Genomic DNA, 17,136 nt, shown 5'->3' on the forward strand with positions numbered 1-17,136 from the left:
GAAGAACAGTCTTATAAGTCGTCTGCAGATCTCGGAGTGAACTGTGGCCCCTTGTGAGTCAAAGTACTAAGCAACTGAGAGCCACTTGTGTCAGAGCCAGACTCAGTCGGTCGTTCAGTGCGCAGGGCTGCATAAGGGTTTGTGTTGCGGAGAAAGGCCTCTGAGACTGCCCGCGCCCGCTCCTCGGCTGCCTGGTCTCCAGTTGGTTTGGCTCTGGGTGAACTTCTCTTTCGAGTCCTAGGTGTGGGAGTCAGCCAGTTTCTGGGTTCCTGAGTCTCCGATAATGTGCTCACTATATTTTTGGCATGTAACCAGGTCAAACGTCCTCTGGGGAATGGAAGACATGGTTTACTTTGCCGTCTACAACTCGAAGCTTAGCTGGAAACAAGAGGGCATATTTAAAGTTTGCCTCTTTTAAGCGTTGTTTCACTTTGATGTAAGAACTCTGTTGCCTTTGCACTGCCATAGTGAAGTCCGGGTATGCTGTAACCAGAGCATTGTCATAGCGCCAGGGTCCTTTGGTTTGGAATCGCTGCAGGATTAAGTAGCGGTCTCTGTATTTATGTAGCCGTGTGACTGGGGGTTGCGGTGGTGCTCCAGGCACCGGAGGGCGACCTGGTACAGAGTGCGCTCTTTCAATGGAAAAGAATTTCGGTGGCTTGCCCGCCAAGACTGTCTTTGTGAGCCATGTTTCGAGGGAAAGTTCTACGCTTGGCCCCTCGGCATGCTCCGGGAAACCCAATAGGCGTATGTTATTGTGCCTAGAGTGCCCTTCCGCGTCCTCCGCTCTTTGCTGCAATGCAATCATGTCATGTTCCATTCGCTGCAGCCAGGATTGGAGCTCCTGTACCGTAGGTCGCACCGTGGCGAGGGTGGATTCTGCTTCTTCCACAAGGTCTACCAGTTTACAGTGATCTGCATGAAGTAGATTCACTTCTGTAGTAATTGCATCTATCCGAGACTCAAGAGAGGTTTTAGTATCTAGGATAGCTTGCAGTATTTTGTCACATTACACAGAGTAGGACTGCAATGTAGTTTCAAGATGGTGGAGTGTCTCCAATGAGGAGTCCTGTAAGTGAGTTTGGTATGGACCCTCATCTGGTCCCGCCGCTGATGGTTTGATTGGCTTAGATTTCCCCATCGTGGTAGACATCCATCCGGAGCAAGGCAGGGTGACGAAGTACTGTTTCAATGTCATTCACAGGGCGTTATCATCTGCAATAAGGTAATGTAGAGTTACTGCCATGCAGGAATGGGCCCAAGGTGCGGCACACACACTGGTGGTAATTAACAGACTGAATCACTTCTCCAACCCCCTGGAGCGCCGTGCCCGGGAGCCCTGCCATGCGTCAGGATGCTGCAAAAGCAAGGCGAACTCCTCCAGGATTTACCACTGTGCGCTATATTCTTCTCTCACTACCAGGGCCGCCGCTGTATGTATTGCCCACACAACCTTTAAGTTAATTGTCTCAGAGGGGGTAGGTCTCCCCTCATTTTCCCCGTACTGGGTCCTATGGGTCTAGCCTCCCTTCAGCTAGGCCTGGATAATCCAAAGCGCTAGGGGCCAGTACTGAGGTCCAATGTGTCAGGAGGGATGTTCCAGGAGCTCACATTCTCTGTCCCCCCACCTCCATCTGCCCATGGGATCAATCTCTCTCCCCTGGGGCTCCAATAGTCGGTGGTGCCACTTCGCACTTCCCCATCCTTCTCCGTCAGGTCCAACAGACTCAGCGTCTCCCCGACCACACCCCTCAGCCAGGGCTCAGCCGATAAGAACGCCTCTCCAGAACCACAGGACCGAGGCCGAGGTTCTGCTCCACTTTCAGGGCAGCAGCAGGGGCTCACCTTCTTGTTGGCCAGTCTCCACCCCCGGATCCAGGCTCATCCCGCATCTCATGGCTGCGGCTCATTGGCGGCCCAGTAGGCCCCTTGTGCACAGCCCAGCCGCTACTCCTCTTTCTGTCTCTCAACTGGCCGAAACCGGCCTATTTAGCTCCATGGAGATCCCAGTGGCTGGCGACACCATTTAGGGGAGCTTAAATTGCAGGATAATTATCAGGCTCACTGGGAGCTCCGATCTTATGCAACTAGCACGGTCGGCATCTTGGCTACACCCACACCTTTACAATGTTAAAAAGAAAATATACAAGCCTTGAATGGAATATGCCAGTAGCTAAAAGGACATGATTGCCTTATGGCTGCATATATGACGTTACACATCCATAAAGATACCCTCAAGCCTATGGTTGTCCTATAGGGTCCTTATGGTCACAATAATGTAGGATTGGGAACCTCCCAATTCTAGATAACCAAAAGGACAGGCATCTTATACTGGATAATTGCCCATCTGGGCTACTCTCACTAACATTTAAATGTAAAGGTGCTACAGACAAACACTTGCCTCAAGTATGCTCTATGTATATAAAACACCACTGTCATACCAGAAAGAAATTTTCCCCAATATGTAAACCACAAGTGCCATTCCAGAATCGGCACTGAGCAGGTATGTGGCGTGCAAGTGTGATGTAAGAGTCAAATGTACCTAGGTATGAAAAGCACTACAGCATTGCAACTGTCCATATTTTGTTGGCTGGTTCAATACTGTGTATCATATGGTTTAGTAGTGCAACTTCACCATGTAATACACTTACCAACACCCTTAAGTTTTGTCTGTCAAACCCTCAGTTCAATCCTGGGTAGCGCTGGCACTGAGCAGCAAGGCTTACACATAGGAACAAGTGTAAAGCATTTAAACAGCACCAAAAGAAATGCAGAAGGAATTGACGCGTCACTCAAGAAATCTGACACCAAGTTATAAAAATAGACTGCATTCAACCAGAAACATTCCTTAGGAAAATCAACAAATTGGACATTTTGAAACTTTTTCAAGGAAAACTTAGGCAAGTGTCACTACGGTTGGTTAGAAGTACTTGGGTCGACCAACTCTGGGAGGGAGCTAGTTAGGGGGACCAGGCAGCTCCTCATAAACAGTTACCTATACAGGTGAAGCAGTCCTACAGTAGTTCCCGGCACTTTATCTTTGTTGTAATGGGTTTCTACAGAGTAGTCCTGATGCAAGGGATGAAGGATGCTGAAGATGCTCGAAGGATCCTGAAGATGCTCTAAGGATGCAGTGGATGTGACGCGGTTGACAGGGGTCTTCCTGCAAAGAATCCTCATTCTATGAAGATGGTGAGGGGGTCCTGTTTGCAGGACCGATATCCCATGGAATCTTCTCCAGTCTGGCCGAAGTCCAGTCACCAGTGGACTACAAGTCACCCATTGTCACAGTCACAGGTCCATCCTTCCTGGGTCAATAACTAGCCCTCTGAGGGTACCAGCAACTCAATGACAGCACTTCTGGCTTCAGTCAACTTGGGTGCAACTCTGTGCGTCAGGTCATGGTCCTTGGTGCTGCATGGAAGCAGTAGTAGCGATCTGAAGACTTTGGGTTACCAACTTGACCCAGCAGGCGTCTTCAGCTTTTGTGCCCCTGTGCTGTGAACAGGAGGCCAGTCGGCTGGCCCTTAGAATCTGTTTGATTGATTTGACTCGGGAGACAGCTCTTCTTTGAGCAGGACACAGCAGGCACAGTCCCTCTCTTTGCTAGCCACAAGGTGCAGCACGTGCAGCCTTAAGCAGTGCAACCTCTCTTTGTTGGCTCCTCAGTGAAGCAGAGTAGTCCTTCTTTCAAGTCAGTCGAGATCTGAGGTCCGAGAGCCAGGGGTGCCCCCTTTATGCTCAGAAAGTGTCCTCAGGGCAAGATGCTGTTTTTAGCCAATGGGCTACCTGGTTCTCTCTCACCTGGTGACCACTTACTGTGGAGAGTGGCATCTGACTACCCACGATGCTCCATTATGCACACTCCTAAGTTGGCGAGATCCGTCTCCTGGTGTACAGATATCACTAGCCCACTCCCAGGATATGGATAGCTCAGGGCTTCACGCTCTTTGAGAATGTAGTTTGGCAACTGGTTTCCCCTCTCTGTCTCTCATGCCAGACTATCTACCTCAACAATGGGGCAGCCCTCCCTCTTGGTGCTCCACATCTGCCTTTCAAAGGCGGTTTCACCTTTAGGCTCACACCTGAGTGGCATCCTGCAAGAGGGAGGTGACACCTCCCTGGTCTACAATCCCTCTTTGTTTTCCTTCATGAGAGTAGTTAGCACATCTCTATAGGAGAGCAGAAAGCTGTCTTATGGAGCAGGCTGCATGTGTCCGGGAAGGCACAGGAGTTTTAAAGGCAACAAAGTGGCAGCTTTGCTAAAGCTGCACACTGCGACAAGCTATATTAATTTTAACTTGAGATACAAGTCGGGCTTAATGTAACGAGTTGCTTGATACCTTGGACCTGGACTGCAATGGCTACCAGGGTAGGATAGCAAATACCTGCAACCGCAGAAGCTCAGCTCTCTACCCCTGACTATTCGGAGTGCCAGCTGGTCCGTACTCTCCTGCAGAGATAGGTGGAAGCCTTTGCTTCTTTTCTCAACTCAGTTTCCATTTTCACACCTGTGGGTCGGTAGACCAGCCACCCACTCACATAATGTTGCAAATCCACTCACCCACGGATAATAGAGGACATCTTCAGTGGTTTGGTACATACACATGAACTGTATCACCATTATAGAGGCTACTTGTTCATCCAACCCAAGACAACAAGCTACTTGTAAAAGGTTCAGCTTTCAATTAGGGAAGCCAAAGGACCTCCTTGCCAGGTGTGAGCACTGACAGAATGTTAAAATGAGAATGGGGCTGTGCGTCTTTCACAGCAAATCATGGCTGCCAATCCAGACTTGAAAGGATCCTCCTAGCCTGCAGTCCACCAGAAACATGGCAGGAACATCACCCCACCTTGAATGCATTTGGTTTGCTGATGTCTCTGTAATCTTCTGGGAAGGAGGAGAGAGCCTTGGATGGTGCTCAAAACAGACCTGTAGAAAGGAGTAGGTGTTTGAGGGGGGTCATCTTCCCAGTGACAACTACAGCATGACAGACATCTTGTAGATGGACATGTGTGCTTTTGTCCCCTTTTCTATAAGGACAAAAGATAGTGCATTTTTAAAGAACATCTATTTATGTATATATATTAAAAGCATTATTATTATTATTATATTTTGGCAACTATTCTACTTTAACAATGTCATAACTAATGGAGGGGGGGGTTCATTTTAAAGCACAGTGAGCCAGGGACAGTGTGACATTCTCACACATTTTGGGGGTCATTCCGACCCTGGCGGGCGGCGGGTGCCGCCCGCCGGGCGGAGACCGGCAAAAGACTGCACCGCGGTCAAATGACCGCGGCGGTCATTCTGACTTTCCCGCTGGGCCGGCGGGAGACCGCCAAAAGGCCGCCCGCCGGCCCAGCCGGAAAGACCCAGCAACGATGAAGCCGGCTCCGAATGGAGCCGGCGGAGTTGCTGGGGTGCGACGGGTGCAGTGGCACCCGTCGCGATTTTCAGTGTCTGCAAAGCAGACACTGAAAATCATTATGGGGCCCTGTTAGGGGGCCCCTGCACTGCCCATGCCAGTGGCATGGGCAGTGCAGGGGCCCCACGACACCTGTTCCCGCCATCCTGTTCCTGGCGGTAACAACCGCCAGGAACAGGGTGGCGGGAAGGGGGTCGGAATCCCCATGGCGGCGCTGCCCTGGGCCAGGGGAAAACCGTCGGGAAACCGCCGGTTCCCCTTTTCTGACCGCAGCTTTACCGCCGCGGTCAGAATGGCCCAGGAAGCACCGCCAGCCTGTTGGGGTGTCGTGGGGCCCCTGCAGGGGCCCCCGTAAGAGGGCCCCACAAAGAATTTCGGTGTCTGCTTTGCAGACACTGAAATTCGCGACGGGTGCAACTGCACCCGTCGCACCTTCCCACTCCGCCGGCTCCATTCTGAGCCGGCTTCCTCGTGGGAAGGGTGTTTCCCGCTGGGCTGGCGGGCGGACTTTTGGCATTTTTTTGACCGCGGAGCGGTCTTTCGGCGGGAACCGCTTGGCGGGCGGCGACTGCCGTCCGCCGCGGTCAGAATCACCCCCATAATTCAGTATTGTTCAATGTCAATGCCAGGACCCTAGGTCCATGTCCCCAGTTCAGAGTCCTTCTGTCAGTATTGTGTCCCCACAGCCAGTGCCCTTGTGCCAGTGACCCTGTGTCATATAACTGTCTTAGTGTTGTGCCCGAGCATCAGTATCTTAGAGGAACAGTCATACTATCCATGTTTCAATCCCCTAGTGCCACAGACACTTGCTATTGTCACAGAATCAATGTTTGTGCGCCATGTCAGTGCTTCAGTGTCACTGTTCCCAAGACAATATCCATGTCAGTGTTGGTGCTCCGGTGTCAGTGCCTACGTACCTAGGTCACTATGTTAATTCTAAGTGCTGATGTTGCTGTTTGATTGTTGGTGCTCCTGTACCAGTGTCCCAGTGTCAGTGTTCCACCCATCTCTCAGTGTCCTATTGTAAATATCTGTGACCCATGTCAATGTTCGAATGCCACTCTTCCATTGACAACATCCCCATATCAATATTTGTGACCTTGTGTCAGTGTTCTAGTGTATGTATCCCAGTGGCAGTGTACCAATTGTACCAATGACACTGTCTCCATGTCAGTGTCCTTGTAATCTAGTATTAGGGTGTCCAGATTTTGAGGAGCAAAAACCGGGATAGGTCAGACATAAAAGAAGGACTAAAGACTTTACACCCACTTTTGTATCTGGCCTGTCCTGGTTTTTTTTGCGTAGCTTTGTGAATGGGTGCCTATACATGTGTGTGTGTGATATATATATATATATATATATATATATATATATATACACACACACATTTACAAGACTACACATATAAAATTAGCTATGGCTTGCCCTCCCACCCTGCACCCACCAAACCCGCTCCCACCGACCTCTCTCTGCTCCCCACTCCGGTGTCTCTGCTGGGAGCAGACAGGGGACTGTGTTGCCTGACAGTAACAGATACATTAATGTAATTATTGCATACTTTGTAGGCGTCTGTTAAAGGAGAGAATACCTTTAACTTATGCTTCCCTAGATAATCTGACCTTTGTCTAAAAAAACGGTACATTTATGTAATGATCTGACCTTTGTCCCAAAAGCCGGGACATTTGTTTAAAATTAAGAGAAGCGTCGGGACACTCCTCTAAAAACCGGGACTGTCCCAGGAAATGCGGGACGTCTGGTCACCGTATCTAGTATCCCTCCATCAGTATCCCAGTGGAACTCCCCTATGCCAGTGTCCCAGCATTAGTGTCCTAGGGCCTGATTTACATTTTGGCAGAGGGGTTACTCCATCACAACAGTGACGGATATCTTGTCTGCTGAAATCTAAATCCCATTTTTTCCTATGGGATTTAGATTTCAGCGGACAGGATATCTGCCACCATTGTGATGGAGTTACCCATTTGCCGAAATCTAAATAAGGCCGTTTTGTCAATGTTTATTTGTCTGCATCAGTAACCTGGTGACAGTGCCCATTTGCCAGTGCTGCTGGGTCAGTTTGCCCTTGTTAGTGTCTTAGCGTCAGTGCCCTTTGTCACTGCACCCCCATCAATGTCCCTATATCAGTGTTGGTGCTCCTGGGGTACTGTGCCACTGAGAGTGATGATGCCCCCTTGTCAGCAGCTCTGTGTCATTGTTGTTCCCACTGGATCAGTTTCCTAGTCACAGTGTGTGTTCCCCTGTTTTAGCGTACCACCCTTAGGGTCTAGCATAATGTAACATTTTGTTTATAAACTACGTCTACCAATCTAAGCCCACTGCCAAGAACGTTGGCGATGGAAGAGGTCTGAGGGCTAAGGGCAAGGATTGATGAGAGGCCTGGTGATCTAAAAAATAGATGAGGGGCGATGAGTGCTGTAAGAGGGATTCCTTGAAGAAAGTTGTGAAATATTGTATTTCCTAGAAAGAGTCACTTCAAAAAAAGAGAGAATTGACAAGAGAAAGATGCATTTCAGTAATGCATGCACTACAGTGAAGCATTATGATTATCACCCCACATCATGGTTATTTTTGTAAAAAATCCTGCAGGAGCATTTTCACTGATCATTTGAATATTAAAAAAATTGTTGAAGTTTGTTTCAGAATGCAGTGCAAGTCTTTCATTTTAGCTTGCATGTTAAGTGTCAACATGAGCTAAGTATTTGTTCTGAAAGCAATCTCTTGATTTTGACTTACATGCACTGACTACTTCCAGTTGCGATTAGGGGACCAAGAAATAATATGGTTGTGCTCGACCTTGCCAGGCCTCTCTGTGTCTATAGCCCCAGCTCAAACCTCCATTGGCTTCTAAAGCCTACCATTACTTAGGACTACCTGGTCTTGCTGACAGACATTCCACAAATGATGAAGGTACATATGGACCCCGAAGCCAGGGGTTCTCTGGTTTCATCCACTGCAACACCACAGAGGAGACGAAGGCAGGCACTGGCACAAGCATGAGCAAGCATTCCTTTCTTTACAAGATTAATCCTAAGATAAATCAAGGAGAAAATGGTAACTACCCGTCCATGTGTAAGAAGGTGGATCTATATGATGTGGCCTCCTTTCATCTGGGATATCTTGGTCCAAGATGTAATATATTTTATAAACATTAGGGATATAACATGAAACTCCTTCCTGGTAACTAATGTAAAGCAGACACAAAAGCTATATTGGTTTTTCTCCATAATATAAGGAAAGCCAAACAGAAAACTGCACTGTAGAAATCAAGATTCGTGAAACCGATCAATGAGGAAGGAATATAGAATTTGTAACAAAGGGGATCAAGCAAAAACTGTTATAGAAGAACATTAGGTGACCACTGCCAAGACCGGTATGTACCCTAAATCAAAAAAGCAAGAAAAATGAAATAAAGCTGTAGTATCGGCTGGCATGTTTGAAGTTGTGGAATACACTTTATGAAATTTCTTACAAAACTTTACAAGCTTTATAAAGTTCATGAATGTTGCAAAGTTAAAAAAAACTGAAAGAGAAAGTCCAGATTTCTACAAGAAATCTCATCATCAGGATCTGGTTGGAGAACTCTTGCAAAATAGATTTTTTATAAAATGTATCTGTAAAGCCAGAGAGACTCGCAATTTGCGATTCGCAATTCAGAATGCAGGATGGTGTCCCTGTCACCATCTGCGACTCGCAAGGGGGTCGCAAAGGCCCACCTCATTAATATTACTGAGGTGGGTCGCAATTTGCGACCCCCTTGAGACTCGCAGCACTCTCAGGGATGGTGGCCTGCTGGAGACAGCAGACCACCATGTCTGTGACTGCTTTTAAATAAAGCAGTTTTTTTTTTGTAATGCAGCGCGTTTTCCTTAAAGGAAAATGAGATGCATTACAAAACGAAAAAATGAAACGTTTTAGTTTCATTTTTTCAGAGCAGGCAGTGGCCCATAGGACCACTGCCTGCTCTGAAATTTGTTTTCCCATGCCATTCACAAAGGGGAAGGGGTCCCACTGGGACCCCTTGCCTTTTGCGAATGGGTTACCACCAGTGTGACACTGGTGGTAACTGCGATTGCTTTACAACTGTGTTCGCGGTCATAAAGCAATACAGCATCGCGCTGCGACTCGCAATTAGGAAAGGGAACACCCCTTCCTAATTGCGACTCGCAGTCCCGTTTTGCGAGTCGGTAACTAGGTTACCGACTCGCAAAACGGGGATTGGGCATCACAATGTGCTTTTTGCATGTCGCAAACAGCAAAATTCGCTGTTTGCGACGTGCAAAAAGTTTGCTACATCTGGCCCCAAGCTCCATGCTTCAGATAGAGAGCTTCTGTTTGACCAGTGGACCCTGAGGGAACTAGTGCCCAGGCGGTTCCTGCAAATGTAATAAAAGCGTGAGTTGTTGTGCTATCAACACAACAGCAGCACACATCACATTTTAATTTTCTTTTTTTTGTATTCAAAGTGGGATTTTGTTTTGGAAAGTAAAAAAAAAACAAAAAACAAAGACCCCTTCACCATGGGAGTGTTCTGCCATGGCATAGGGGCCATTGAAAACTTTTACTTCTACAAACCACCACGTTTTAGGTGGGGGGTTGTAAAAGTGTAAACTGGCTATCTCTCTGCCCCCCTCTAAATTGGGTGGTCAGAAAAAAGGCCAAACCTCCAAAGGCCTTTACTGTGGGCCTGATTTAGAGTTTGGTGGATGGGTTTACCCATCACACACAAGAAGACTATACTGTCCGCTGTCTTATAAGTTCCATTGGATATAATGCACTTGTAGTACTGCGGATGGGATATCCGTCACGTTTGTGACAGAGTAATCCATCCACCGAACTCTAATTCAGGCCCTTTGTTGATCCATCAGAGGGGTACGTAGAAGACTGAGACAAAGTAGCTTCTGCAGTCTACATACTAGAGGTCCACCCATCTGTAAATCAGCCGGGTGGAGCTTCAGGTTGCAGAAAGGGTACTCCAACATCTAAATCAGCCCCTTACTCTTTTGTAGTAAGTCCCTACCTTCATTATTTTCTCTGGGAGGGTCTTGAAGTACCAGAAGTTAGCCATGTGTACTGAAGTTACTACAAAATATGTAAGTTATTGAACAAATGCTGTTTGTGAATACTAGAAAGTAGTAAACTTACTCAAAAGTGTAAGTTACCTTAGTGAATCAGGCCCTGGGTATCAATATTTTCTTGTTATAGAGATGAAACATACTTTAGTATTTGGGTGGCGAACCAGGCTTTCCTTGTTGGCGATCATTCCCCAGGCTGGCATACCAATGGCAATCACATTCTCCTCGGACTTTTGGCTGATTGTGTTGTCTCTCACTAATTCACCAATGTATTTCATCAGTCCATAGTGTGTGCCCCCAGTGAAGATCCAGGCACCTGGAGGTAGAAGAAGGTCAGGCATGATGGATTAGTAGGTAGCAAGTAATTAAAGGAACATAGAATATCATGGTTCTTGGGATGATATAAAAACACAAGCACTTTAGGTTTGCTCAGAAGGATGTTCTATTTGAAGTTGTGGTATGAGGCTATTACATCTAGAGACTGAATAGCACCAAAGAATGAATGGAAACCCAAGGGACCTGCATTGGGGGTGTTCTGGAGGAGTTCATTTTATTATAATTGCAAGAAAAGAAGTGAGCCAACTGTCAAGTTTTCCAGTGATGCCTATTTGAATGATACATTATTTAGAGAGACTAGGTGATTGACAGCGTCAAAAAATACTTGAGATGGGGGTCGCCATTTTATCTTTGCAGTCTCTTTGTTCCAGCGTGCTGCAACATAAATTAAATAATGTCTGTAAGCGTGGACTCGGAGTGGAAATGTTCCTTCTTTTTCAAAGATTTCACAAAGGCATGGGTTGATAAATATCAAGCTTATGCATGTCAAGCTTGAACATTTTGAGATGTGGAAGGATGTGGAAGGATCTCACAAGTTTTTAGGTGCAATGTGGAGTGACCAATGTGGAGTGAGGCATCAGTAAGGTGAGTTGTTAGTGCAGAAGGATGGAGGGGTTAGGCGAAAAACGACAGTATGTCATCATATGGTAGACAATTCATAAAAGTATTTATGAGTACAGAAAATAGTACTATAGTAGTATTCTTCAAGTGCTCTTAATGCCTTTGCAAATAAGTACCAAATTGTTCAACTCCATATTTGTAGAAGTGCAAAGAGGGCACAGTTCTTACTATTTAAACTAAACGTACATCATAATTGCCTCAATATTCCCATCTTATTCCCTTTATAGATGCTTTGGGTGAATTCACTAAGGCATACCAGAGTATGTAAACAGTACTATTAGAGTACTACTTTAATGCAGTGTAGTAACATGACAAGAACCTATTCACAAAGGTAAACTTACACATGAATAAATCTACCTGTGTAGGTTTACTTTTATACTTTTGATTATCTTTACTACTTTGGGCTATTCACCATTTCTAAGTGTAAAGTTACTAATCAATGTACACTTACATGTCTCCACCTCGTTTAAAGATATACAAATATATAAATATTTAACAATAAAATATTTTAACCTATTCTAATTTAAGAATAAACGTAACTTTATTTTTTAAGAAACAAATTAATTAATTTCAATGAATTCTATCAATAATGTTTTATAATTTTTTCTACATAATAGGTAAATACAAAATTTTTACTTATGGTGGTATTTTTTAAATGCATTTTTAAGAAATAAATTGCATTTAAATTATTATGTTTAAAAATGTGAAAAAATAAGTTAATAGTTTGGAGTTACTACTAGTAACTTTTCAAATGTAGGTGAATGGCTCCACCAGCAGGGCAGAGATCTCCATATGGAAGTCTGTAGAGAAAAGTGTTAAAGTTTAATAAACATTGAAAAAGAGCAAATAAATAATTAAAAATCATAATGTTAAATAATTGCATATATTTATTTTAACATTAAAAGAATATAGAAGAAACTTACAGCATGAGGACCTTAATTTAAATGTAAATTAGTTTTATATACTAAATTAAATTACAATTTGTTCTGAACTTCAAATCATAAAAAAATCACTTCTAAAGTAAAATTAATATTGTATTATGTGTTAAAATTATTAGTATGTACATACAGAGTTAATTAGAAGAAATGTAATCCTATTTTTAAATAGTTTAGTGATTATAATAAGAACATAGAAATATACATAAAATGAGGCAGTAGGTATAAATAATTATATACAACAAATAGTCAATTGTGTCAAGGGAAACATAGAATTGTTGACCATCTAAAATAACAACGGTCAAATAATAAACAAAAATATAAAGGGCCACCTGAATATCAAGTGAACTGAATATTCATTATAAACATTATCGAAATTAGCAAAATGTGAATCAAGAGTTGTCCACATTTTTAAAGAATACACAGGTGAATTTTTCAGGGCATGAGGCAATGAAAATTGTCCATCCAGTACATACTATCCAGTCCCATCAAGCATGAACAGATGACAGACTTTTACCCTTCCAATTTGAAGCAATACACTTGGGAACATATTTATACTTTTGACGCAAAACTGCACAAATGCAGTTTTGCATCAAAAAGTATAGCGCCGTCTTGCGTCACTCCAGAGTGCCAGCCGGGTGCCAGATTTATGGAATCCTGCAAGCCGGCGCAAAGGATGGGCTAAAGCCTGGAATGATGACTTTAGCTAGGTGGGGGTGGTGGTATGGGGGAAGGGCCTTTGCACCAAAAATGACATTAGGCCGGTTAGAGACAAAATAAATGCCTCTAACCAGCCTAGCATCATTTCCTGATGCAAAAACATCCATACCACATGCCCCCTGTCTTATAAAAGACAGAAGTCACGTCCACCACCCCAATGGCAAGCACAGAGTACAAGGGTCCCCTGGGCATGGCCATTGCACCCAGTGCCATGTAGGGGGGGCCATTTCAGGGCCCCCAATGGCACTTTAAAAAATATTTTCAAACATTTACCTCTACTAACCCTAGTTACCTGGGATGGGGTCCCCTCATCCTCTGGTGTCCCTCTGGTGTGGGTGGGGGTGTTCCTGGGGCAAGGGTGGGCACCTGTGGGCTCTTTCCATGGTGTTTGACAAAGGAAATGGGTCCACAGGTCCCCTAACGCCTGCCCTGACCCAGGTGTGAAATGCATGCATAGCTAAGCATGCATAGCACCATTATTTAGGCTCACCTTCCTGTGCACCATTTTTGCACAGGAGGATAAATAAGGCGCGAGGGCCAGGTGTAGTAAAAATCTGGATTGCAACTCACAAATTGCGAGTCAGACCGACTCGCAATTTGCGAGTCGCAATCCCGAATGTAGGATGGTGTCCCTGACACCATCTGTGACTCGCAAGGGGGTTGCAAAGGCCCACCTCATTAATATTAATGAGGTGGGTCGCAATTTGCGACCCCCTTGCGAGTGGCGGCACTCACAAGGATGGTGGCCTGCTGGAGACAGTAGACCACCATGTCTGGGACTGCTTTTAAATAAAGCACTTTTTTTTTTGTAATGCAGCCCGTTTTCCTTAAAGGAAAACGAGATGCATCACAAATCTAAAAAATGAAACGTTTTCGTTTCATCTTTTTCAGAGCAGGCAGTGCTCTGAAGATTTTTTTTTCATGCCATTCACAAAGGGGAAGGGGTCCCAACGGGACCCCTTCCCTTTTGCGAATGGGTTACCACCAGTGTGACACTGGTGGTAACTGCGATTGCTTTGCGACCGCGTTCGCGGTCACAAAACAATACAGCATTGCGCTGTGACTCGCAATTAGGAAGGGGAACACCACTTCCTAATTGCGATTCGCAGTCCTGTTTTGCGAGTCGGTAACCAGGTTACCGACTCACAAAACAGGGATTGGGCATCGCGATGTGCTTTTTGCACATCGCAAACAGCAAAATTCGCTGTTTGCGACGTGCAAAAAGTTTGGAACGTCTGGCCCTAGGGCCTTAGAGTCATTTTAGGGACGGGAAGTCCTACCTTGCATCTCATTGGCGCAAGGTAGTTTCACGCCTCCAAAAAAAGACTTTAACTCCAATATTGTGGCACTAGACGGTCTAGCGTCAAAATATAAATATGGAGTTAAGTTTGTGCTGAATTAGCATAAACAATGACACTAATTCAGAGCAAAGGAAGTATAAATATGCCCCTAAATTTCATAGCATCATTAGGGAGAGGATATACAAGTGCATGAAATTTATAAATAATGAGCTTAAATAAAATGTGCACATTCAGATTAAAACTCTTACTGACAATTTTCCATACATCTGTCAGAAAACTTAGATCCATGTGTGCAACTGCATAGCCAACAATGTTAGGTACAAGTTAAATTTGATATATGCATTTTAAGTGAAGACAACTGTATAAAAATAAGAAATCTTGTTTAGGAAATATAAGCAAATAGGTAGCCTGCAATATGCACTTACCATATATCCCTCTATTGATGTATGTAAAGTCGAATATATAGCTCAGAGTTCCATATTCGTACAGAAATAGTTAGAGGGAAATTATCAGTAGGGTTGAGAGAGATAGAGAGAAGGTGAAGTAAAAAAGACAACATAGTCTGACAAATTGTTGGTCTAAGGATGAAATACCACTAACATTGTGCCACACAATGGGACATGGACTTTGCAGTTTGACATCACAGCAATAGAGATTACCTATAGAGTCAATTGTCACACAATGAACAGCCCAAACTGACTTTTTTGCAGAAGTATTATGTTGAAAATACATACAAAACCCTGTAAGACATCTGTTGTTCAATGATAATAATCCGCCCAGTCACCTTTGGCCTGTGCAATCTGGATGAGCCGACTGAAAATTGTGCGCATGCGTGGCTTCAGAGAGAAGTTCCTTGCTCCGCCGGCCACTGAGATGATGAGGCTGGGAGTCTTCAGATGCCAGTAACGTGTCATCAGCTCATACAAGACATCAGGAGCGGTGTCACGTGATAAGCGTATATACTACAGGGAAGACAAAAATGAAAATGCGAAGCTCATATTCCTTAGATATGACAGTCCTCTTCCTCATCTCACAGATAGGCACACCTCCTAGGTTGTCTGAAGCTTCTTCCTGGTCTGCTGTTGTCTAAGGTGGAGTCTGGCTTCATGGGCCAAGAGCTGCCATCTCCATACCCCTAGCAAGTCACTGAACTTCGATTAGCTGAGAACCAAACCAAGAACCATAGACAAAGAAGGAACACATGGGTATTGCAGAGTATTGCAACAGCAGAAAAATACATGTGGTTGGATAATAGAATATGAATCTGAGCTACAGTCAGTTTCTGCCAGACATCCCTTTTTAATCCTACTTCTGAACCCCATTCACTGTCATCTTTGACACCAACTTGCACACTGCTTCCCCTCAGCCGAAATGTTTCCCTTTTTCCTCCTATATACAATCAAGCAGTCACTTCCATTGTGCCACCATGCTCCTCCCCTGCCACGCCTTGCTCACTCACAAAGCAAAAAAAGGTATCACCTGGGCAAAAAAAGATAAGAAAAGGTTTGCAATTACTGGTACCCTATTGTGTATATGTTTCAATTGTCCTGAAAATTGCCAGGACACCTCCAGGCTGTGTGCTTGTATGTATAGTATTTCCTTATTATCTATGCCAGACAGTGTAGGGCTCCTCTAAAAAGTTTGGGTTTTTTCTGTGAAGCCTTAGAGAAAATGAGTGAGATAGTATCTTAGATACTGACTGCTACTCTGGAATTTTATTTGCCCCCCCTTAACCAGATGGGTTAGACTCGTAAGTTGGTGGAAAATGTTAACTTGTTCCTCTCTTACTTAGTCTGCTAGTTGATCTTGCTGGATATAGGGGAATAGTGCAGGTGGGAATTGTGAACTAGGCAACACCCATTCTCTAATCATACTTTAACAACAAACTCAACCAAGCACTGGAGTTGGGTGAGGGTATGATACGTTTTGACAAGAGGTATGAAAACTACAATTATTTCAGAACTGAGGTGGAAACAATTTAAGGCTTAATACCCTGTTCTACACAAAGTTAAATGTTAGCAGGACATTTGTTTGGGCCCTTTTATGGTGTCAGCATGTTCTATAGTAAAGGGTGGTTACTCAGAAACCCCCTACATTCATCAGGACCTAGACACTTCATAGTAATTAAAGACATAATAGAGGCTTTACATTTATTCCATAATCACAATTTGTTTTATATTTTTTGTCCAATTTATAAAATGATGAGAGAAAAGAAACAAATCACAAGCCAAGAAGCAGGACGTCAAACCTTTTTTTTTAAACTATGATCAGCAGTATTTGCTCAAATTCAAAAGTCAAATAAAATGAGGGGATGACATTAGCACTGTTTTTAAACCTCAAATTCAATTTGTTATGTTAGTAGCATTAAAGAATCATAAGATCTTTTCAATAATTGTGGTCTTGTGCTACTAATGTAATGGGTCCAATTTGAAGGATAACAACAGTCTTAATGACAATATACTAATTGGATACAGGGATTTATAGACGTTTGAATTCTTACCTATTCAAGTTTTTTTTTAAACTGTGAAGCCCAGGTTAAGCGACTGACTTCGAAACATGTGTCAGCTTGGCGGCTTCTGGCTTGTGATTTATTTCTTCTCTAATTATTTTAAGAATTGAAAAAATAAAAAAGTAGTTTACATTTTAAAATGGAACGAATCTAAAGGTTCCAATCTGTCTTCAAATATTTCAATTGGCAGAGTTT

The 17,136-nt window shown here is 44.2% G+C and overlaps 1 protein-coding gene across 7 annotated transcripts in view; it reads right to left on the reverse strand.

Annotated features, from left to right (window-relative positions):
* The window catches only part of TRPM8 (transient receptor potential cation channel subfamily M member 8), a 283,346-nt gene that overhangs the window by 137,544 nt on the left and 128,666 nt on the right, over positions 1 to 17,136 (reverse strand). For all 7 annotated transcript variants that reach the window (XR_011201606.1, XM_069225547.1, XM_069225544.1 and 4 more), the window contains 2 exons: positions 15,217 to 15,394; positions 10,663 to 10,835 (listed from right to left, as the gene is read on the reverse strand). Coding sequence is in view for 6 of the 7 variants with exons in the window: in XM_069225547.1 (XP_069081648.1) it covers positions 10,663 to 10,835; positions 15,217 to 15,394 (351 nt within the window). In the remaining variant the exon portion in view is untranslated. The remainder of the gene's footprint in view (positions 1 to 10,662; positions 10,836 to 15,216; positions 15,395 to 17,136) is intronic.

This window comes from Pleurodeles waltl, chromosome 3_1 (genome assembly GCF_031143425.1).
Source record: "Pleurodeles waltl isolate 20211129_DDA chromosome 3_1, aPleWal1.hap1.20221129, whole genome shotgun sequence".
Classification (NCBI taxonomy): Eukaryota; Metazoa; Chordata; class Amphibia; order Caudata; family Salamandridae; genus Pleurodeles; species Pleurodeles waltl.